General features: G+C 37.1%; 1 protein-coding gene across 1 annotated transcript in view; it reads left to right on the top strand.

The window, feature by feature from the left end:
• CKAP2L (cytoskeleton associated protein 2 like) overlaps positions 1–25,502 on the top strand; it is a 35,430-nt gene that overhangs the window by 1,831 nt on the left and 8,097 nt on the right. Inside the window, exons 2-6 of the mRNA XM_008533371.2 lie at positions 63–129; positions 1,476–1,527; positions 14,108–15,357; positions 18,579–18,786; positions 23,373–23,528. Coding sequence (XP_008531593.1) covers positions 63–129; positions 1,476–1,527; positions 14,108–15,357; positions 18,579–18,786; positions 23,373–23,528 — 1,733 coding nt within the window. The remainder of the gene's footprint in view (positions 1–62; positions 130–1,475; positions 1,528–14,107; positions 15,358–18,578; positions 18,787–23,372; positions 23,529–25,502) is intronic.

Below are 25,502 nucleotides of genomic sequence, written 5' to 3'. Positions count from 1 at the left end.
ATAAATGAACTGGTCCAAATCAAGCTAAAGTTCTGTTGTTTGTTTGCTTGCCTGTTTTGCAGAAGAGCGACAGAGAAAGCTCCAGGAGTACCTGGCAGCCAAGGGGAAACTGAAGTGCCAAAACACCAAGTGAGTTTGTCTCCCACAGTTATGTGAGTTTTGTTGCCCTGGTTGCTAATAGCAATTTAAAGCCTTTCAAAACATAGCCGTTTGGTTTGCAGTCTACTCAGACTGTGATGGGATCCTATGATTACTCAAAAAGGGCATTTCAGTCCAGGCATGACAAAAACCCCTGGGCAGTATCTAGTACATTGGCAAAGATTTCAGAATTATTACTGTGTCAGTCTCCAAAGGAAGGAACAGAGAGTCTACAGTGTTACCTACAATCCTGGAAGCTTCTCCTATCCCTGCTTTTTTTCCTGGGAAAGTGATTCTCCTGAAGGGAGTGTTTGGTCAAGGAGATGAATGACCCTGTGCTGTTTGGTCATTCTCTTAGCATTACTCTTGAGGTGGACAGACTACGACTGCTTCACTTTTATCTTTTGTCCCCATCTTGCCATCTTAGTGGTGTTATTTATCCCTCTTGTTTAGTATCGATCTGTTTTCTCCCCACCATGTTGCTGAGTTTTTATTTGAAAATGATAAATTTTTGCAAAGTTAACCTTCACCATTTATTTTAGTTTCTTTTTACTTTGGGTTTTTACTCAACTCTATTTCCTTGATTAAATAAACCTGATTCATTTATTTAACAAATGTTTATTTACTACCTGTAATGTATCAGTCACTTTTGATTCTGGAGATAATGGTGCTTAACAAGACACAGAAGTCCCTGCCCTTCCAGGGCTTGCGTTCAAGATGGCAGAAACAAACATCAAGTCATGATCAAAGTCCCTGTTGGTCTGGCAAGTGTTTTTGATCCATGGAGATTGAATCCTTCTAAATTCTCCTCTACTTTCCTATTTTTTTTTTGCATTTTCTGTCTCACTAGCTAGATTTCATATGTGCCTGTTTTTTTAATTATATCACTCTCCACCCCCCCCAAAAAATTCACTATTTGAAGATACTTAAAACAAGGAAATTTTTTAAAGAAGTAATTATCTTATTTGGCATTGTACCTCTAGTGCCTGGCACAATACAGTGTTCAGGGAATAATATTTGAGTGGTTAGGACTATGCAAATATGAAGAAAACACATCTATTTCATTAAAATTGTTATAATGCTGTGTTTATGCATAGGACATCTCTGAAAGGATCACAAAAAACATGGATAAGAGCGGTTGTAGTCACTGAGGAGTAACATAACAGGCCCAAGGAAGGGATGATAAGGAGACTTTTTACTGAATATAATTTTGAATTATTTTACCATATAAAGAAATTCTAGTGATTTAAAATTCTGATCATAATAACTTAATCACTATAATTCCCAAGCCTTGCTGATCCTTCTGTACTAAGAATGAATCTTATTTTCTTTTATAGGCCTTATCTAAAAGCCAAGAATAATTGCCCTAATCCTCCACCTTCTAAATCTGTAAGTAGAAATTAGTCTTTTTAAAAATATCCATTTTGGATGATTAGTAATAAAAGTAATAAAGATGTTAGCAACCTACAGAACTTGTTTTGCAAAGATAATTCTCACAAATTTATAAAAACAATTTGGTTTAGTAAGAGACAATCATTTTTGGAAAAGTACAACATGTTGTAGTTCAGTTTTGTGAACCAAAAGAAAATCCTTAAGTGCACGTTTGTCCTCTTAATAGCTAACATATATTGAATAGTTACTGTGTGTCTGGCACTTTTCTGACCTGCATTAACTCACTGAGTCCTTACGACCTTATGAGGTAAGTACTATTAGTAGCCCTGTTTTACAGGTGAGGGAACTGAGTCACAGAATGGTTAAGTAAATTCCCAAGATCACGTAGCTATTAAGTGACAGAGCTGAGAGTTTGTGGCCTTAACCACTTTGGTATGCTCCCATGAAGTTAAATAGCTCCGTAGTCATTAAAAGAGAACACCTATGCTGGATCTTCCAAGCTTCTTAACAAGAATATGTTTCCTAATCCGTTCAGTTCAGCTAGATTGTAGACAGAATGGTAAAGAATCCTAACATACTTAAGATTTAAATGGGAGAAATTAGCCTTCTGAAAGTGACACAAATTCTTCATTTGCAATAAAATAATCAAGAAAAATCCTACCTTTGATCTTTAAAATCACAGTTTTATCTAAGTTCTAAAGTGTAACTGAAATAATAATGCCCAAAGTGAGACATTTGTGCCAATTTTAATGTTTTAATGATTTAGTCACTAAACACACACAAACGCACATATACGTATATTCATATACACCTCTATGCATAGGCGTGTATGTCATATATGGACTATATACGTTATGTGTACACATGACATCATTAGACACTGTGGAGGATAGAAAATGTATATAAGGCAAAATTGGGGCATAATGATGTGAACAGTTGGGAATCATTGGGTTATACTTCTACTTTATGCAGATTGAACTAGTGCAGCATGCAAGTCTTAAAGGAAGAATCTGCTGGAAAAGGCCCTCATTCAGAGTTCCCAGAGGCTTCTCTAAATACTGACAATACTGGTTTCGGTAAATCATCTCTTAAATGAGGTGATTCCTACCTTGTCTCTTACGCAGTTGTGAAGATAAAAATGAAGTGGGGAAGGCAATTATAGAACTTAGGAGAAACTAAAATGACTGCACAAATAATAGTCATCATTACAATTGTATAATGCTTTACAATTTATAAAATGTTTTTTATGCTTAATTGTAATACCTAACATTTGAGTGTTTATTATCATCCAGGTACTGGGCAAGATACTTTGCACACAATACCTCCATTAATATTTAAAACACTCCCTAAGAAGGGTGGCCATATGATTTAATGTCCAGATACCTTTGAGAGTAAAAGGAGATGCTGTTAATTAAGTTGGCCAACAGGCATAAATCAAAACTATCCTCTGAAAACTGGAACGTTATGGCACCCTTCCTAGAAGGTGGATATCATTATTGTTATTATTATTCCCATTTTATAAATAAGAGGACTGAGGCTCAAGGAGATTAAGTACTTGGCCAAAATGATACATCCAGTAAGGTCAGACCCAGGATTTGAACACAGCTTTTCTGATGTACTCTTCCTGCAGTGTTACTACTCAAAAGAACACACAGAGTTTTTCTTTTTCTGTTCTTATACAGGAGTTTTAGCATATTGAACAAAGATTTGAAAAGATTCCTTAGAGCCAAGCTCTTAAATTTGTGGAGAAACAGTAATATATAATAGGTAAAAACTGCCTAGGTCCAAATCCCAATTCCTTCCTTTTCTAAGTGACTTGGGCAAGATATTTAACTTTTATCTGTAAGATGGAGTAATAGGAGATATCTCATAGAGTTGTTTGAAAGAATTGAGTTGATGCACATTAAAATACATTTAGAAATGTCTGCAGATTAGAATATATGTTCCTCTGGAAGTGCATAAATTATCTCCAACAGGTAGGCATTTTAACAGAATTTTCCGGATCTTCAGCTTTCATATGCGCTTTTGCCTAAAACTGATTTGTTGTAGAATGTGCCTCTCATGCAGTTTCTCCTTTCCCACTTCCGTTGGAACTGTCATCCTTCTCCCACCTTCTCCAGCCGTCTTCAGTTCTCTTTTTCTCTGTTTATTTAAAACAAACCACTTAGCCATCCCATCCCTAATCCTAATATGGTACTTTGCCCTGGAATGGAAATAGCTCCAAGGTACAAAATCAGGGGACAATTTGAAATACTGGTGTTGATGTTGAAAAAGCCTTTTACAGTTCAAGTAGCTTCCAGTTCTTTGCATTCAACACTGTCATCTGGTAGAACATTAGAAATAAATTTTTGCTGAGAGATCACTGTGTGATTTTTTTTTGCTGAGCAAGATTCGACCTGAGCTAGCATCCACTGCCAATCTTCCTCTTTTTGTATGTGGGCCGCTGCCACAACATGGCCACTGTCAGACAAGTGGTGTAAGTCCATGCCCAGGAACCAAACTTGGGCCACTAAAGCAGAGCGCACCCAACTTAACCACTAGGCTACCAGGACTGGCCCACTATGTGATTTTTAGCATCTGCTTCTGGATGAGTTCAAAGAATTGACTGTTACTACTATAACAAAACATTTTCTATTCCAATCTACTTATTAATTTTTTTTTAATTAATGTAACATTGGTTTATAACATTATATAAATTTCAGGTGAGCATCAGTATATTTCTATTTCTGTATAGACTACATTGGGTTCACCACCAAAAGTCTAATTTCCATTCATCACTGTACAGATGTCCCCCTTTACCCTCCCCAAACTCCCCTTCCCCTCTAGTAACCACCAATCTGTTCTCTGTATCTATGTGGTTGTTTTTTTTTTATCTTCCACATACAAGTGAAATCATACAGTAGTTGTATTTCTCCGTTTGACTTATTTCACTTAGCATTATACTCTCAAGGTCCATCCATGTTCTCACAAATGGCAAGATTTCATCTTTTTTATGGCTGAGTAGTATTCCATTGTATACCACATCATCTTTATACATTCATCTGTTGATGAGCACTTAGGTTGTTTCCCAGGTATTTGCTTTTGCACATAATGCTGCAATAAACATAGGGGTGCATATATCTTTTTGAATTAGTGTTTTTGTGTTCTTTGGACAAATACCCAGAAGTGGTATGGCTGGATCATATGGTAGTCGTATTTTTAACTTTTTGAGGGATCTCCATACTGTGTTCCATCATGGCTACACCAATTTACATTCCCACCAGCAGTATACAAGGGTTCCCTTTTCTCCACATCCTCTCTGACACGTGTTATTTCTTGTCTTTTTAATAATAGCCATTCTGATGGACGCAAGGTGATATGGTTTTGATTTGCATTTCCCTCATAATTAATGATGTCAAACATCTTTTCCTGTGCCTGTTGCCATCTGTATATCTTCTTTGGAAAAATGTCTATTCAGATCCTCTATCCATTTTTTAATCAGATTATTTGTGTTGTTGTTGTTGAGTTGTATGAGTTCTTTATGCATTTTGGATATTAACCTCTTATCAAATATATGATTTGCAGATATCTTCTCCCAATTGGTAGGTTGTCTTTTTGTTTTGTTGATGGTTGCCTTGCTGCACAGAAGCTTTTTAGTTTCCTGTAGTCCTATTTGTCTATATTTTGTTTCTCTTGCCTGAGAAGACATATCCAATAAGATCCTGCAAGACCGATGTCAAAGAGTATACTGCCTATATTTTCTTCTAGAAGTTTTGTGGTTTCAGGTCTTACATTAAAGTCTATAGTGCATTTTGAACTAATTTTTGTGTATGCTGTAAGATAGTGATCTACTTTCATTCTCTTGCATTTAACTGTCCAGTTTTCCCAACACCATGTATTGAAGAGACTTTCCTTTCTCCATTGTATATTCTTGGCTCCCTTGTTGAAAATTAGCTGTCTGTAAATGTGTGAGTTTATTTCTGGGCTCACAATTCTGTTCCATTGATCTGTGAGTCTGTTTTTGTGCCAGGGTCATGCTGTTTTGATTACTCTAGCTTTGTATTATATTTTGAAGTCAGGGAGTGGGATACCTCCAGCTTTGTTCTTTTTTCTCAGGATTACTTTGGCTATTCAGGGGTCTTTTGTTGTTCAGTATCAATTTTAGGATTCTTCTCTCTATTTCCATGGAAAATGTCATTGGGATTTTGATAGAGATTGCCTTGAATCTGTAGATGGCTTTAGATAATAATGATATTTTAACTATGTTAAATCTTCCAATCTGTGAGCACAGAACATCTTTCCATTTCTTTGTGTCTTCTTCAATTTCTTTCAACAATGTGTAATAGTTTTCAATGTACAGATCTTTCACCTTCTCAGTTAAATTTATTCCTGTTTGTTCTTTTTGTTGCAATTATAAATGGGATTATATTATTGATTTCTCTTTCTGCTAGTTTGTTGTTAGTGTATAGAAACACAACTGATTTTTGTATGTTGATTTTGTACCCTGCAACTTTACTATATTTGTTTCTTATTTCTGATAGTTTTTTTGGTGAATTCTTTAGATTTTCCATATATAAAATCCTGTCATCTGGAATTGCCAACAGTTTTACTACTTTCTTTGCAACTTGGATACCTTTTATTTCTTTTTCTTGGCTAATTGCTTTGGCTAGAACTTCCAATACTATGTTGAATAAGAGTGGTGAGAGTGGGCTTCTTTGTCTTGTTCCTATTCCTAGAGAAATAGCTTTCTGTTTTTCACCATTGAGTATGATGTTGACTTTCTACCTCTGACTTATTTCATTTAGCATAATACCCTCGAGGTCTATCCATATTGTCGCACATGGCAAGATTTCATCTTTTTTTATAGCTGCGTAGTATTCCGTTGTGTATATACATCTTTTTATCTCTTCATCCCTTGATGGGCACTTAGGTTGTTTCAAGGTCTTGGCTATTGTGAATAATGCTGCAGTGAAAATAGGGATGCATATACCTTTATGCATTCGTGTTTTCATATTGTTTGGATAAATACCCAGCAGTGGAATAGCTGGATCAAATGGTGCTTCTATTCTTAATTTTTTGAGAAATTTCCATACTGTTTTCCATCATGGGGGCACCAGTTTACATTCCCCACTATCAATGTATGAGAGTTCCCTTTTCTCCACATCCTCTCCAACACTTATTTCTTCTCTTGTTAATTATAGCCATTCTGATAGGCATGAGGTGATATCTCATTGTAGTTTTGATTTGCATTTCCCTAATAATTAGTGATGTTGAACATCTTTATGTGCCTGTTGGCCATCTGTATATCTTCTTTGGAAAAATGTCTGTTCAAATCTTTTGCCCATTTTTTAATTGGGTTATTTGTTTCTTTGTTGTTGAGATGTATATATTCTTTATATATTTTGGATATTAATCTCCTATCAGATATATAGTTTGCAAATATCTTCTCCCAATTGTTAGGTTGTCGTTTCATTTTGTTGATGGTTTCCTTTGCTGTGCAGAGGCTTTTTAGTTTGATGTAGTTCCATTTTTTCATTTTCTGTTTTGTTTTCCTTGCCTGGTCAGACATGGTATTTGAAAATATGCTGCTGAGACTGATGTCAGAGAGCACACTGCCTATGTTTTCTTCTAGAAGTTTCATGGTTTCGGGTCTCACATTCAAGTCTTTAATCTATTTTGAGTAAATTTTTGTGTATGGTGTAAGATAGTGGTCTGCTTTCATTCTTTTGCATTTAACTGTCCAGTTTTCCCATGTATTGAAGAGACTTTTCTTTCTCCATTGTCTATTCCTGGCTCCCTTGTCAAAAATTAGCTATCCATAGATGTATGGGTTTATTTCTGGGCTCTCGATTCTATTCCATTGATTTGTGTGTCTGTTTTGGGACTAGTACCATGTTGTTTTGATTACTACAGCTTTGTAGTATATTTTGAAATCAAGGATTGTGATACCTCCAACTTTATTCTTTTTTTCAGGATTCCTTTGGCTGTTTGGGGTCATTTGTTGTTCCATATCAATTTTAGGATTGTTTGTTCTATTTCTGTGAAAAATTTTGTTGGAACTTTGATAGGGGATTGCATTGAATCTGTAGATTGCTTTAGGAAGTATGGACATTTTAACTATGTTAATTCTTCCAATACGTGAGCATGGAATATCTTTCCATTTCTTTGTGTCTTTTTCAATTTCTTTCAACAATGTTTTATAGTTTTCAAGGTACAGGTCCTTCACCTCTTTGGTTAAATTTATTCCTGGGTATTTTATTCTTTTTGTTGCAATTGCAAATGGGATTGTATTCTTAATTTCTCTTTCTGCTACTTCATGTTAGTGTATGGAAATGCGACTGATTTTTGTATGTTGATTTTGTATCCCACAACTTTACTGTATTCATTTATTATTTCTAATAGTTTCTCATGGATTCTTTAGGGTTTTCTATATATAAAATCATGCCGTCTACAAATAGTGACAGTTTCACTTCTTCCTTTCCAATTTGGATCCCTTTTATTTCTTTTTCTTGCAGGCAGAGCCATTGTTCTGACTAGGACTTCCAATTCTATGTTAAATAAGAGTGATGGGAAGTGGGCATCCTTGTCTTGTTCTTGTTCTTAAAGGGATAGCTTTCAGATTTTCTCTGTTGAGAATGACATTAGCTGTGGGTTTGTCATATATGGCCTTTAGTATATTGAGGTGCCTTCCTTCCATACCCATTTTATGTAGAGTTTCTGTCATAAATCAATGCTATATCTTGTCAGATGCTTTCTCTGCATCTATTGAGGTGATCATGTGATTTTTTACTCTTCATTTTGTTAATGTGGTGTATCACGTTAATTGATTTGCAGATGTTGAGCCATCCCTGCATCTCTGGAGTAAATGCTACTTGATCACAGTGTATGATCTTTTTAATGTATTGTTGTATTTGATTTACTAATATTTTGATGAGGATTTTGGCATCTATGTTCATCAGCGATATTGGCCCGTAATTTTCTTTTTTTGTCTTGTCCTTGTCTGTTTTTGGTATCAGGGTAATGTTAGCCTCATAAAATGAGCTAGAGGCCTCCTTTCCTCTTCAGTTTTTTCAAAGAATTTGAGAAGGATTGGTATTAAATCTTCTTTAAATGTTTGGTAGAATTCACCAAAGAAGCCATCTGGTCCTGGACTTTTGTTTTTTGGGAGGTTTTTTATTCCTATTTCAATCTTCTTACTAGTGATCAGTCTATTCAGATTCTCTATTTCTTCTTGATTCAGTTTTGGAAGAATCTTATGATTCTAAGAATTTATCAATTTCTTCTAGGTCATCCAACTTGTTCGTATATAGCTTTTCATAATATACTCTTATAGTCTTTTGTATTTCTGCACTATCCATTGTAGTTTCTCATCTTTCATTTCTGATTTTATTTATTTGAGCTTTCTCTCTTTTTTTCTTAGTGAATCTAGCTAAAAGTTTGTCAATTTTGTTTATCTTGTCAAAGAACAGCTCTTCATTTCATTGATCTTTTCTATTGTCTTTTTAGTCTCTATGTCATTTATTTCCACTCTGATTTTTATTATTTCCTTCCCTATACTGACTTGAAGCTTTATTTGTTCTTTTTCTTATTTTAGGTGTAATGTTAGGTTGTTTATTTCAGATTTTTCTTGTTTCTTGAGGTCAATCTGTATTACTGTAAACTTTCCTCTTAATACTGCTTTTGCTGCATCCCATAGATTTTGGTATGTTGTGTTTTCATATTCATTTGTCTCCAGGTATTTTTTGACTTCTTCCTTGATTTCTTCATTGATCCAATAGTTCAGTAGTATGTTGCTTAGTCTCCACACGCTTGTGACTTTTCCAGCTTTCTTCTTGTAGTTGATTTCTAGTTTCATATCGTTGTGGTCAGAAAAGATGCTTAGTATGATTTCAGTCTTCTTAAATTTATTGCGACTTGTTTTGTTTCCAACCATATGGTCTGTCTTCAAGACTGTTTCATGTGCATTTACAAAGAATGTGTATTTTGCTGCTTTTGGATGGAATGTTCTATATATATCTATTAAGTCCATTTGGTGTAATGTTTCATTTAAGGCCACTGTTTCCATGTTAACTCTCCGTCTGGACTGTCTATCCATTGATGTAAGTGGGGTATTAAAGTCCTCTACTATTATTGTGTTACTGTCAATATCTCCCTTTTGGTCTGTTAATAATTGCTTTATGTATTTTGGTGCTCCTATGATAGGTGCATATATATTAATAAATATGTCTTATTGATGGCCTATCCCCTTTAACATTTAGAATCTCTGTCTTTGTCTATTATTATCTTTTTTGGCTTGAAGTCTATTTTGTCTGATGTAAGTATGGCTACACCTGCTTTCTTTTGGTTGCTGTTTCTTGGAGTATCCGGTGCATCCCTTCACTTTATGCCTAGGTTTATCTTTAGAGCTGAGATGAATCTCCTGGAGGCAGCATATTGTTGGGTCTTATTTTTTAATCCATCCAGTCATTCTGTTTCTTTTGATTGGTGAATTCAATCCATTTACATTTAGGATAATTATTGATATATGAAGACTTAATACTACCAGTTATATTTAGTTTTCCGGTTGCTCTGTATGTCCATTGTTTCTTTTTCCTTTTGTTTCTGCCTGCCATTTCAGTTTAGTGATTTTCTGTGATGTTTTTCTCAGTTTCCCCTTTTTTTATGTTTCTCATCTCTGCTCTGAATTTTTGATTTGTAGTTACCATGATGTTTGTATAAAAGGTCTCATAGACAAGATAGTCCTTTTTCTGCTCATAGCATCTTATCTTCATTTCCCTATGGAAGTTCTGTCCTTTTCCTCTTCCCCTTCTGTATTTTTGTTATCACAAATTATCCCTTTCAATTATGAGTTTTTTTTACCAAATTGCAATGGTTATAGTTGTTGTTAATGCTTCTTTTCTCTTTAGCCTTTGTGTTATACTTAAGTGTCTACTAACCTATTCTAATATAGAGTTGCAATTTTCTGATTCTTTCCGTTTATCACCTTACTCAAAGTTTTGTCTACCTTTGTCTTTTGTTTCAGGTAGGAGAGTCCTTTTCAACATTTCTTGTAAGACAGATCTAGTGATGATGAACTCTCTCAGCTTTTGTTTGTCTGAGAAAGCCTTTATTTCTCCTTCATGTCTGAAAGATAACTTTGCTGGTTAGAGTATTCTTGGCTGATGCTTTTTATCTTTCAGTACTTTGAATATATCATCCCACTCTCTGCTGACCTGTAGAGCTTCTTCTGATGGCTTAATGGGCTTGTAGGTTATTGGTTTTTATGCCTTGACTCCCTTTAATACACGTTTTTGTCATTGACTTTTGACAGTTTTATTGTTATGTATCTTGGAGAAGATCTTTTTGCAATTGAGATAATTGGGTGTTCTGTTAGCTTCATGGATTTGTATACCCAGTTCCTTCCCCTGAAGTTCTCCGCTATTATTTATTTACATAAGCTCTCTGCTCCCTTTCTCTTTCTCTTCTCTTGCTGGGATACCTGTAATTGTTATGTTACCCTTTCTAAGGGAGTCAGATAATTCTCATAGCATTTCTACATTTCGTAAAAATCTTAGTTCTCTCTCCTCTTCTACCTTCATCATTTCTAGGTTTCTAACTTCAAGCTCGCTAATTCTGTCTTCCATATGGTCTGCTCTATTTCCAGTGCTTTCTAATACATACTTCATCTCATTTATTGATTTTTTTCAGCTCCAGAGTTTCTGTTTGGTTCTTTTTCAGAGTTTCAATCTCTTTAGTAAAGTATTCTTTCCGTTTGTTGATCTTATTCCTGAACTCATTGAACTGTCTTTTCTGAGCTTTCTTGTAACTCATTGAATTTCTTTATGACAGCTGTTTTGAATTCTTTATCAGTTAGATCACAATCTTCCGTGACTTTATGTTTAGTTTCTGGAGAATTGTTATTTTCTTTTTGTGATGCTGTGTTTTGGCTTTTTGTGATACTTGTTGAGTTATTCCTCTACTGATGTATTTGTCATAGCAAACGCTTTCCTTATTTAGGTACAGCTTTGTTTGTTTTGATTTAAACTTTTCAACCAGTTGGAGATTAGAGGCCTTTCTTTTGTTTTTCAGTAGGTGGCACTATAATGCTAGTTTTTGGTTTCTCTTACCCAAGCTGCTTCTCATTATATTTCAGGATTGACAAATTCCAACCTCCACCACCTCTCTTCAGAGTGTTGCTAGTACTCTCATTGCAACCTGCAACTCTGGGAGTTACTGATGCCTTGCTGTTACCACTGCAGTTGCTAGCTTCACCACCAGGGATACAGGGATGGCTGATGCTTCTGTTGCTTCTGGGATCACCTGGGTCAGAAACTCTGCTAGCCTGGTTGAGGGAGGGAACCACGTTTGCAGGGCACCACCTCTGCTAGCGTCCATTACCTTATGACCAGAGGCACCACTACAGTTGGGATGTCAGAGCTGTGTGTGCATCTCCACTGCTGCTATCAGGCTCTGAGTCCTGGCCAGGGGTCCAGGATCATGGGGTTCTGCCTCCACTGCTGCTTTGCTCCCTGTGACCACAGGTGCCACCACAGTCATACACACGCCTCTGCTGCTGCCCATCAGGTTCTCTGGGGCTAGGGGAGGCTGGCTCAGGGTCCTGGGCACTGCCTCTGCTGTTCCTCCGTTTTGCCTCCTTTATGTGTTCCAATCCAACCACCTTCATGCATACCAATGTGTGTATCTCTCTGGCATCCTGGTGTTTTAGGCAATCTAGCCTTCATTGGCTTATGGCTGTTTTTACTTACTATAGATTGAAGGAGAGAGACAAAGGGAACCTCTCATGCCACCACGATGGTGTCTCATAGTGTTTTTATTTAAAAAGAAAATGAATATGGCTGGCCCCGTGGCCGAGTGGTTAAGTTTGCGCACTCTACTGCAGGCGGCCCAGTGTTTCGTTGGTTTGAATCCTGGGCACGGACATGGCACTGCTCATCAAATCACACTGAGGCAGCGTCCCACATGCCACAACCAGAAAGACCCACAACAAAGAATATACAACTATGTACCGGGGGGCTTTGGGGAGAAAAAGGAAAAAATAAAATTAAAAAATCTTTAAAAATAAATAAATAAATAAAAATAAAAAATAAAGTAATGAAGTACTGATACATGCAACAACGTGAGTGAATCTTGAGAACATTATGCTAAGTGAAAGACACCAGACACAAAAGGCCACATATTGTATGATTCCATTTATGTGAAGTGTCCAGAATAGACAAATCTGTAGAAAGTAGATTAATGGTTGCCAGGGTCTATGGGGAGAAGGAAATGGGGAATGACTTCTAACAAGTTTGGGATTTCTTTCTGGATAATGAAAATGTGGAATTAGATAGTAGCAATGTTTGTACAACCTTGTGAATATACTAAAACTGACTGAATTATACATGTTAAAATGGTCAATTTTGTAGGATGCAAATTATATCTCCGTTTTTTTTAATGTACAAAAAAGAACAACTGAGAAATAGCACGTTTGGAAATTTTCATACTAACGTCCCTGCCTCTTCAGTAAGCAATAACGGAGAGATCAGAGGTCGATTTAAATATTGGGGCTCAAAGGATAACCTAACCCAGCTATAGCCATATGGGTATACGATCCATCTCTCTGCCTCCCACTCCCAACCCTTCCTTATCCCACCCCCAGCAACACTACACATACTCATACCATACTAGGGTGGACGTCTCTTTGCCCATAATGCCAAGTGGTTCTGGCCACAGAGTTCCTGTACACACTCACAAAGTTTACATAGTCATTCTTAACAATATTATTGAATCAAAAATAGAGAGTGGTAACTCTAGCATTCCCATATCTTCTCCTGGAGACATGTATTCTACAAATCACTGCCAAATTCTCCTTTCTGAGTGATTGCTTTCAGTGCAGATGCTCCGGAATCCACAGTGGCTTGCTCTTATTGTTTACCACATCAATTCTAAACTCTGCTCCTTACTTTTTAAAGTTCTCTGTAACCTAGTCCTACCCTTCTTGTCCAAAATTAAATCACATCACTGAAAGATTTACTTGTTAATAACAGAATCTAACTTTAAAACCCTGTGTGACTTCACAAATATGACTTCCTAACATGTTAGAAGTTTATTGAGAGCTGTTCCAAAGTACCTCCGGCCTCCCAGCATCTACCACCTACCCTTGCCAGTGATGTCCAGGGATGAGAGCAAGGTCTGTTACCCTTACAAAGGCAGTATTGTTTTAAAAATGTTAGTGTATCAATACAAAGTACTAGGAAGAACTTGGGAACTACCCTAACATAGCACATTTATTATGTATGTATCTTTCCAGAGTCCCTAAAAGGACACTTCATCGGGACATAATAGGCATACAGCAAATACTTGTTCAATTGAGGAAAATTTATTTTTAAACAGCAATTTTTGTACATTTATTGCATCTCTCCTTAATTCTATCAAGCTAAAAGATTCTGATATATTTCTGATAGGAACTCAAGTTATACAAATTACCTACTAGTGAGGCTTTATTTTCTCAGGATTCAACTTTCTTAAATGAAATTCCAAATAACTAATTTTTTTATTTTATAAAACAGTGAGCTATTCTTATGAATTTACTTTTTGATATTTTTCTTTGTCTTTTTAGACTATTAGACCCAAAAAGGATGTCACCAGCCATGTTGCTTTGCCTGTCAAAGCGACAAGACCCATCAGCATTAAACTTCAGCCCAGACCTTCTAATATCACAGGGTCCCAGAAGTCAAAGTTGGAGCCTCCAAAACCTCTAGACAAAAGGCTGACTTCAGGATGTGTTTCTTCGAACCCAAACTGTCAGCCTTCTAGCAAAAGTCAACAACAGCATGACGCTGGATCATCCACTGCTGGAGAACTGTCAAGAAAAACTGTGGGGTCACTTAATACACAGGAATTGAAAACTACAAAGCAGCAGGTAACAGATCAAGGAAGTGCTAAATGCACAGACTCTGTGGACAATGTCTATGTTGAAAAGGAATCCTTGGATAGCTTTCTAAAAGAAGTAAATAAAGAGAACTTGCCCCAAACCTTACCAGACTCTGAGAGGAAGCCAAATCCTGAATTACGGACCAAAAGTAAGCCAAAGACTAACTCTTATAATCAAACCAAGAGCAGTTTGGCTCCTAAACGAGCCATGGGCAAAAGTTCAGTAAATAGTGCTGTTCTGAAAGACAGAGTTAATAATAAGCAATTTGTTGGAGAAACACAAATCAGGATTCCTCCAGTAAAGTCACAGCAACTCTCTAGAGGAGCACATCTTGCAAGACCAGGAGTAAAACCCCAAAAGACAGTTTCCTCTCACGTTGTTCAGACCCTTAGTAGAATTCAAGCATCAAAGAAACCAGTGGTCAAGGATATCAAGGTTAATAGGACTAGATATGAAAGACCAAATGAAACTAAGTTGCAGTCATATACTGTTACTGAACAGAAAGAAAAACATACCAAACCCAGGCCATACCCCAGTGTGCTTCAGGGAGGATGTAACAACAGACATCCAAACACTAAGCAAGATCAGAAGTCCACTCAACCTTATTTTAGACCTCAGATGTCATGTGTACTGAAAAAATCAAAAGCCACAAGCCAAAGGCCTAATATGACAGTTGGCAGCTTTAATTCAGTCATTCCAAGCACCCCTAGCATAAGAACAAATGGACCCAGTGAGAATAAATCTAACAACAGCTGTCACCAAAAAACATGGACTTTGGACTCCAAGTTGAAAAAGGCTCTTCCCCGGAACCATTTTCTAAACCAGACAGCTCCCAAAACTCAAGCTAGTGACACAACCATAAGTGGAAGAAGATTCCCAAATGGGACTCAAACTAATCCAAATATTAAGAAGAAGACCACAGCAGAGGATCGAAGGTACTTTGCTTTAATTCCAAAATTTTGCAATTTAAGATGATTTAGGCAAATTGACCATCAGGAATCCTCGGTCAAACAAACATTAAGACTTGATAGAGCTGAGTGGAACATACATGTGTTATAAATTATTCTCTATAATTCTCTGTATGTTTGAAGTAATTTATTTTTAAGGAGAAATTGAAACAGAGTAATTGAGTAAGAAATAGAGGTTGCAGATGTAGAGTACTCATGCAAGAAGTATCCTGAAGGGACTGAACATCGATAGAAGAGGACAGGGTAAGAGGAGCCAGAGTAGTGAGTTTACAGAGCAATGGTTAAATCCAGAAAAGTTATCAACAAAGAAGGAACAGGAAACTTCCATGAGCCTGAGCAGGCCAGGTTTAGGAAAGTAAGCTAAGGCAGAGAGGAGCAATCAGTTCACATACAGAGTTCAAATGGTAGAAATCAGGAGATCGGGTTGCTGGGGGTTAACATTAACAAACATGATGCTTGAAACTGAGCCAAAGGATTTGATACACTTTCTGCACAGGACCTGACATACAGTGACAGGACCAGTCTCATACTGTGGTAAATCTCTCAGGAGAAGCACCTGTTGTACCGTGGTTGGAGTAGAAAATGAGACTCCTGACAAGGGTGAAAGGGACATGTAAAATTAGATGTTATCTAAAAGGTGTAGCAGGGTGAAGTGAGGGAAGGGTTTGTTCTCTAAATACAGCCCTGAGCACTACCGACAAGCTCTCTGCCCTCCTGAAGAGACAAAAAATAAACAGCTTAATTCAGGGTGATGTGACTGAGTGGGGCTGGGATGACTTCTTTAGATAGAAAAGTCGGGGGGGTGCTTTCAACAATGACATCTGGGCTGAGAAAAGGACAGTGCCAAGAAGGATGAAGCTCCTGAGCAAAAACATGAAAGTTTGCAAGTGCAAAGACCGTGAGCTGATGAATGAGGAAGTCAGGGTCCCTAGCCTGGAGCTCACAGTCTAGACCAGATAACAGATGATGGATCTTAAGATAGTGTGTGGGGTGTTGGTCATGTTTGATTACAAAACAGAAGGAGTCTGTGGAGAGGGGTAGATCACTCAATCATTCCTTGAGTGTTCCTTCAGCACCTACAATGTGCCAGGCACTAGGAGATAGAGCACTGAGCATGCAGACACAGTCTCTAATCTTATGGAGCTTTTTTCTGGTGTAAGTTTGGAAAGTATTAGAATAATGAAATCATGGCATTGAAGCCCAAGGAATAAGTTAGCTTTAGAAAGGCAAGTTCCCTCTTCATTTATGATTAGAAGGAAAGCTAAGGAGATAGGAAGAATGCCAGGAACATAGAAGAAACATGCCAGATGTCTCAGCTTCTATCATTAAACAGAGGGAAGTTGGAATGAAGGTGAAAGGGAAGCAGTTGGGGCTGAAATAAGCACTGTATGGATTGTGCTCTGTAGTCAAGGAGAGAAACGAGGGTTAATTAGTTATTGACATTCTGGAAAAAGCAAAACTATAAGGACAGAAAACAGATCCGTGATTGTCAGGAACTAGGGATGGGGGCGGAGCTGACCACCAAGGAGCATGAGGGAATTTTTGAGGGTGTTATATCTTGATTATAGTTAAGGTTACATGACTTCAAGCATTTGTCAAGGACTCAGAACTATACACTAAAAAAGGTGAATTTTACTGTATGTTATTAAACAGCTGTGTGTTCCAGACACTATGCTAGGCACTGGGACACCCAAGGTTTCATAGAGCTTGCCTTCTAGTGGAGAAGATAGAAAATCAACACATTGATTAAATAAAACAGAGTAATTATGGATAATTACCTCTTCAAGGAGATGTCATTTGAGCAGAGGAATGAAGACTGATAATGCAAGACCCTGAGGCAGGAATGAGCTTGGTTCAAGTAATTGAAAGGATGTTAGAGCTCCTGGAGGGTGGTGGGTGATGGGGAGAGTGGTATGACATGGGGTTGGAGAGGCAGGCAGGAGTCAAATTACACTGCACCTTTTGGCCATGGAAAACATTTTGAATTTTATTCCAAGAGTCATGGGAAGTTCCTGGCAGTGACTCAGTGTGGTTTACATTTAAAGATCATTCAAGCTGCTGTACACAGGATGAATTTGGTAAGGATTAGAGTGGGAGCAAGGAGATGATTAGGAGGCTGCTGCAGCGTTTCAGGCAGAAGGTGAAATGATATGGACTAGGATGGTGGTAGTGAAGATGGAAGTAATACTGACTATACGGTGATGTGTCAGATGTGGGAGAAAAAAAGAACTATTCAAAGACAACTCCTAGTTTTAGGTCCTAGCAGCTGGGTAGATTAGGGTACTGTTGACCAATGTAGGGAAGGCTGTTTAGAAAGAGACTCGAGGATGAAAATCAAGAGATTTGTTTTGAACAATATTAAATTTGAAATGTCTGCCAGACGTCAAATAAAAGATATCAACTAGGCAGTGGTTTTACAACGTTTGGGACTCTAGGGAGAGATCTGGGCTGAAATCTACATTTATGAGTCATAATTTAAAGAAGCTAAAGAGCCTACATCCAAACACTTGGGCCTACATGTCTTGGTGCCCCCCCCAACCCCACCCCCGCCAACAGTAGTCTATTGACTGCGTAGAAGGAGGAGCAGAGAAGGTGAACAGTAGGGGAAAGCAAGGATTAGGACTTGGTACCATCAGAGGCCAGCTACTTAAGAAAAGAGCAATGAAATTATTGATCTTGCTCAGGAAAAAAAGAGGTCATGAGTGGTCAGGAGAGTGCTAAGGAACTGGGCAAAGTGAGTCACTTTGAGGAGTTAAGACCCTGTTGAGGGCAGAATGCAGGTTTGGTTGGTCTGGTTGAGTGGCAGATAGAAAGCTAATGGTGAGAGAAATGGAGTGCTGAGTTAGTGATCTCAGAGGTGGAGGGATGTCTTCAGAAAGCAAGTATCAGAGGTACATAGAGATGAAATGAAAATTTTCAGAGGAAAATAAGAATAATCCTGAAGTCAAGAAATTTAAAGATGCTAGCCACTTGTCATCCTACTAATCCCTCTGGCTCCTACCTTCTCAAGGCTCGTGGGTAACCAGTGCTGCCATTACCCATTTGTAAACTGTTTTTAATTCCATTCTCCTGACTTTGTCTGTAGTTGAAGGTGTTTAGTGATAATCTGTGCATGTCATATACTTTAGATCTTGACTATGTACAAAAAAATACCTAAAACCGTCCTCCCCCCTTTAATTGCATAACAGGAAACAACTGGAAGAATGGCAGAAATCTAAGGGGAAAATCTATAAACGGCCTCCTATGGAACTTAAAACAAAAAGAAAAATAATAGAGGAAATGAATGTTTCATTCTGGAAGAGTATGGAAAAAGAAGAGGAAGAAAAGAAAGCACAGCTTGAACTGTCCAATAAAATTAACAACACTCTGACAGAATGTCTGCAGCTCATTGAAGGGGTGAGTGAGGAGGATAAGCTCCCAAAGCTTTGGACCCTGAGTCTTAGAGTTTTCAAACATTTGTCTTAAATATAGTGTAAGAGAGATAACCTCTGTCTGTGCAGAAAGTTAGCTACTCTTTTTAATACAGGAGAAGAATAATAATAGGAATAATAATAATGGACACTTGAATAATGGCTCTTGTATACCAGGCACCGTTCTAAGCACTTATATTATCTCATACAATTATCATAACGACTATTACTATGCCCACTTTACAAATGAAACTGAGGCATAGAGAAGTTGGGAAACTAACCCAAGCAGTCTGGCTCCAGAGGGCTCCAAAAGGACCTGTGCCTTCTTTAAGTTTTAAGTTCCAAAGAGTATCCATTTGACATTTGGATATGAAGCAAAAGAAAGGCACACGCACTTACACACACACATACACACACATACATACATAGTTATACAGCCCAGATTTCTCCTGGAGGCAACTACTATTGCCAGTTATCCTTCCAGATGGTTTTTATGCATGTGCATACAATATAGGTGCATAGAGAAATGAAGTATGTTATTTCGTGAGTTGCAATTATTTTATTTCAGATTTTTATGTAGTTTGGTTGTCTTTTCTTGTATATTCCTAATATCAGTATTTTGCCGGCTTTGTCAAATGAGTTAGGTTTTTTCCTTTTTTTCCTATACTCTGAAAATAGTTTATATGACATGAGAATTATTTTGTTCTGTGAAGGTTTGGTAAGAACTTGCCCATAAAATCATCTGGACTGTGGGCGATGCTTTTGTGTATATTTTTTCAGGTTTTTTCCATGATCATTGCTCTATTTGGGTTTTATATTTCTTGAGCCAATTATAATAATTTCTTGGCTTTTATTTAGACTTGCTAAAGATTTCTCTATTAATCTTTTTAAAAGGCCGTCTTTTGGATTTTATTGACTATTTTTTTCTCCTATCAGTCTGTGTCTACTTTTATGTTTATTGGGTTTTTTCTAGCTTTTTTTAGTTGAAAGCTTGGATCATTTATGTCAGTCTTTCTTGTTTTCTTAAACTATATTTAATGCTGTAAATTTGCCTCTAAATTTAGCTTTGGTCATATCCTTCAGCTTTGACTAGGTAATGTTCTGTATCAGTCAGAGTCAAGTCAGAAAAACAGAAACAACACAAGGTATCTCAATAGAAAGAATGTAATGTGAGGATTGGTTTCACAGTGTCTTATGTGAGAAAGTAATTTATTAGGAAGAGGCTCCCAGGGAAAATTGTGAGGGGAGTGGGGATATGGGACCAGGAAGAAAAGGAGACCAAGCAAGGTATGGTATCAAAGTCCATGGAGGGCTGTGGCACAATCCCACAGGGAAGCTCTGGAGACAAGGTGGCTCACACTTCTCAGAGTCATCCTGTTCAGGGGCAAGGGAGCTGTAGTATTAATACTTCCATGGTCATTGATTAATGGGTGCCCCTGGGGAGACAAAAATTCCCTTGCACTTCTGACTCTCTGGGCACATGAAAACACTTTGTGACCCTGTGTGCACAAAAATGATGAAGAGATTGTCAGAGGGCATATGGATGCTACACACAGGGCTGATGGCAAAGTGGAACCTGAGGTAACAGTAGCAGTAACTTCAGAAAGCACCTAGCACCCACTGGGTCTAGGGAAACAAAGAGAGTTGGGGATATTGGAACATAGAAGCTAGGAGAGACAAACCCTGGTAGAAATGGGACCACACCTCTAAGAAGGGCATTCTACCCGGCAGATGCTGGTACCACAGAAGCTGGAGGAAGGGCCCTTCAGGGCTGAGGCTCAGACCTTGAGAGAAGGATGTCACCAAGTTGGTGCTCTTCCCTCTGAAGGAGCACAGTGAGGCAGGATCTGCAACGCCAGAAAGAAAAGGGGGAGCCTAGAACCAACTGCCAGAGTGAAGGACTGTTCCTGGGGCGATGAAGCAAATAGAAAGAGGAAGTCCCTTCTCGTCTCCAGCTCTGCAGTCTCCCTCTAGTGCCCCATAGTGGCAGAGCCCTGTCAGAGCTACTGTCAAAGCAGAAAGTGATTTACAGAATTCCAGCCCCAGTGAGTGTCACAAAGCAGGATAAAAAGTAGGTTTGGAGCTAAGAGACCATAGCTTAATAACGGACTCATCTGTTCTCATTGTTCATTTGTAAATAGTTTGAGATTTCCATTTTGAGTTCTTCTTTAACCCAAAAGTTATCTTAGAAGAGTATCTTTTAACTTCTAGATATGTAGGGTTTTTGTTTGGGGGGTTTTTTTCTAGCTATCTTTCAGTCAATTTTTAATTGTACTGCATTGTGGTTGGTGAATGTAGGCTGTATGTGTTCTGCTTGATGGAGTTTGTTGAAATTTTCTTTCTGGTCTTAATGTCTGATCAGTCTTGATGAATGTTCCAAAAGTGTTTGAAAAGAATATGTATACTCTGTTGAATAGACAATTCTTTGTGGATATCCATTAGAACAAACTTAGAAAACTTAAATAATGCAATTATTTTTTGTTTGTTCACTTGATCTGTTGCTTTTTGAAAGAAACCTGCCAAAGTCTCACTGGCACTGTGATTACTGCTTAATAATTTCTCTGTGTTTCTGTCAACTTTTACTCTCTATTTTTCAAAGTTATGTTGTTAGGTACATAAAGATCCATAACTTGCCTTGATTTCTCTTTTATCTGATAGTAATCTTACCACACCAGCCTTGTTGTTACAATTTGTAAATCTTTTTCCATCCCTTTATTTTTAAAGGTATATTTCATATGAATACATATGAATTTTTTTAACCAAATCTGGAACTCTTTGCTTTTAAAAGGTAAATTTAGCCCATACACATTTATTGTAATTACACATATGTTTAAACATGTCCCTGCCATTATATTTTGTAGTTCAATTTACATAAATTCTTTTTTGGTTTATTTTCCCTCATTTCTGTGTTTGATACAGTTTTCTTTATTCCATAAAGAAAGCATATAAATTGAAATAACAAAAGAAAGTAGTAAGTGTAAGTTCAAATATGGCATGCAAGTTATATATCATATTCTTCTTGTAGTTACTTTTGTTTCGAGTCTTCCACTTGAATTCTAAAGTTTATTCAATAGCAACTTTATGGGTTTTGAATGGTAAACTTTCTGAGTCCTTATGCTTGTGAAAATGTTACTATTTCACCCTCATGCTAGAATCATAGTTTGGCTGGGGGAAATTTCTAAATTCAGATTGTTTTCCTTGGAAAATTTGAGGTTACTGTTTCATTTTCTTTCTTGCACTGGAGTTGTTGCTTTATTAAAGTCTCATGTCAATCTAATTCTCATTCCTCTGTAGATAATCTCCTTTTACCCCTCTCTGGAAGCATTTAAGATTTTCTTTTTATCCTTGGTGTTCTAAGTATGGTTCTTTTTTCATTCATCTTGCCTGGCTCTCTCAGGATCTTTCACTCTGAACACTTGTTTCTTTGTTCAGTCCTTGGGAATTTTATTCTACAACTACTTGGATGTGTATTCAACTTTGTTCTCTATTTTTCCTTCTAGAAATTCTCTTAGATAGATATTGGAATTCCTGAGTAATCGATGTATCCTCCAGAACTCTTAACTTTTCTTTCATATTCTTCATTTCTTTGTTCTCTTGCACTGGTTTCTGGGAGAATCCCACAGCCAAATTTTCAGCTCACTGATTTATTCTTCAGTAGTGTCCATGCCCTGTTCTGCCCTTATATTGATTCTTTTTCATAGGAGCCTGTTGTAGTTTTATGATAGCAATATTCTCTTATCACTCTGAAGATACTGACTGCAGTACTCTTAAATCTATTCCTCTTTGCTTCCTCAATTGTTTGCTCCAGTGTTTATTCTTCTGGTTGCTGAGTTTTATGCCTCTTTCATGTAGTGTTGGTTCTCTTAAACATTGGGGTTCTTGACTGGAGCTTACCTTCATGTCTCCTCCATCTCAGGAGGAGTAGGAGGTGCTGCTTGGTTGAGCACCAGTACCTGGGTTTCTAGGCATGGTTCCTCTCCATATTCTTCCTGGTCCGTGTCACTGCCCTGCTCTGGGTATAAGCCAGAAAGGGACCAAATCAGTGAAACCATTTTAAAGTTCCTTTTTGTGGGATTTAACCCTCATTATATACATCTGCATGGATCCAAAACACACACACACACATACACCCCTATGACCTTTGCATACCTGTGCCATCCTTCATACTTCTGTTAGTCATATACAAATTCCAGTCACTGTTCATTGTTCACATTATTATGAATATGTAAGAAATATATGAATGATGATTACTGTAGGGTTTGATTTGGTTTGGTTTTGGTTTTGCATAAAAATGGAGAACATATTCTTTATGTTTAGCTATAATAAACATTTTTCTATTTGGTATCATGTAACTTAAAATTTAATGATTAGTATCAAACTCATCGAAATGTACTATTTAAATGGGTGCATTTTATTATGTGTAAACTATACCTCAGTAAAATTGAAATTTTTAAAAATTCAAAAAAATTGTTGATCAGGCACATTTCTACATACCTGCTATGAAAAATATTAGGAGGTGTGAGAATAACAGCAAGGTGGTAATAATTACCTCTGCGTATTTTCTTTTTCCAGGGTGTACTTTCTAATGAAATATTTACCATACTGTCCAGTATTCCTGAGGCTGAAAAATTTGCTAAATTCTGGATCTGCAAAGCAAAGTTGTTGGCAAGTAAAGGCACCTTTGATGTTATCGGGCTGTACGAAGAGGCCATAAGAAAGGGGGCAACAGTGAGTATCTGTGTTGGGTGGGTGACTTCTTGAAAATTCTCTTTCATGTGAGTTCTCTGTTGTTTGCAATATGGCAGTTATATAATCTAATACTAAACTTCTAATTCACTTCATAAAGTCATACACAGAATGTGAAGTACAACGTGTCCTTTACGAACATTTTAATTAAAATATTTATTCTGTAGAAGTAGTGTTACATGTAAACCAATAGCATCACTTTTCTTGTCATGTGAACGTGTCTCACTTTACACTCATTGTAGAAATATGCACTTATGGAAAGTAATAATGTCGAAAGTTATAAAATAACATCAATATCCAATACTTACAAAGTCATACCTCACCATGAAGAACCTAAAAATATGTTAAACCTGGCACATCAATATCCATAATCAATAATTCAAAGCCATTGCACAAAATAACTTTTAATTCTAAAACCTAGCAAAACCACTGTCTCTATATAATTTTTTTAATGAAGACTGCAAAGACTAACAAAGAGTTTTATAACTCTTTTCACTTAAATGTAACTTTCCATGTCATCATATATTTGACCATACCTTTTTCCATGGTTGTTAAATCAGAGTTGTACATACACATAGTTTAAACAGCCAAATCGTTTGATAAGGTGCATTCCATAAGGCCTCTGCTTCCCTCCCCTCCCATTTCCCACTTTGCAGAGCAAAATGATTATTTTTATATTTACCTCAGTAGTTTCAGATAACATGTTTATATTGCTATTTCTTGATTTTTCAGTTTTAGACATGATTTGTAGACTTCCAACTATGCAGGATGAGGACTTAACCAAACTCTTTCTCACACACACCTGCACAGTTCCCCAACACACGCGTATATATGCCCCTGTCACCCTTGCAGACTTTTGCCATCCTCCATGTTTCCATTAGAGTCATATGGAAATTCTGGTCACTGTTCAGTGTTCACATCGTTATGAATATGTAAGAAATATATGAATACATTGAGACATGCAGTATATGCTATGATTACTTTACCTTTCAAGCAAGACTTTCTACTTTTCCTGAAATTAATTACTATCTTGTTTTCCCTTTGCTTAGTTTTCTGAGTATTTATTATATAATTAATTCCCAAACTCTTCTCTAATCGTTTGAATTTCTCAATATTTTCAGAACATCAGATATCCTGTTGATTTCCTTTTCTTAGAGACCTTTCTCCCAGACCCTTCTGGTCCGTTCCAGGCTCAACAAATTGCTCTTACCCCTTGCTTTACTGGCTGTCATCCTGGGATCTCCTTTCACCATCACCCTTGGATTCCCTTTTCTTCTTGTATTGTCTGTTTCTTCTCTAATGTTTTTATTCTCTCTTTCTCTGTTTGGTTTGTGTGTGTGTGTTTATAGTTGCTGTTGTTTGTTTTATTTTCTTTTGCTCTCAATTGTTCATTAAAAGCTTTACTCAGATGCTGGTGAAACTGAGCTATTTGCATATATAAAAGGTGGGTTTGAAAAAGCTTATTAGTTTCATTCCGGGGATGCAGGGATGGTTCAACATCTGCAAATCTATCAACGTGATACACCACATTAACAAAATGAAGAATAAAAATCACATGATCATCTCAATAGATGCAGAGAAAGCATTTGACAAGGTACAGCATCCATTTATGATAAAAACTCTAAATAAATTGGGTATAGAAGGAAAATACCTCAACATAATAAAGGCCATATATGACAAACCCACAGCAAATATCATTCTCAATGGAGAAAAACTGAAAGCTATCCCTCTAAGAACAGGGACCAGACAAGGAGGCCCACTGTCACCACTCTTATTTAACATAGTATTGGAAGTCCTAGCCAGAGCAGTCAGGCAAGAAAAAGAAATAAAAGGGATCCACATTGGAAAAGAAGAAGTGAAACTGTCACTCTTTGCAGACAACATGATTTTATATCTAGAAAACCCTAAGAGTCCACTAAAATACTTTTAGAAATAATAAAGGAATACAGTGAAGTT

The sequence above is a fragment of the Equus przewalskii genome, chromosome 14, assembly GCF_037783145.1.
Source record: "Equus przewalskii isolate Varuska chromosome 14, EquPr2, whole genome shotgun sequence".
Taxonomy (NCBI): domain Eukaryota; kingdom Metazoa; phylum Chordata; class Mammalia; order Perissodactyla; family Equidae; genus Equus; species Equus przewalskii.
This window is presented reverse-complemented; position numbering and strand designations above follow the sequence as displayed.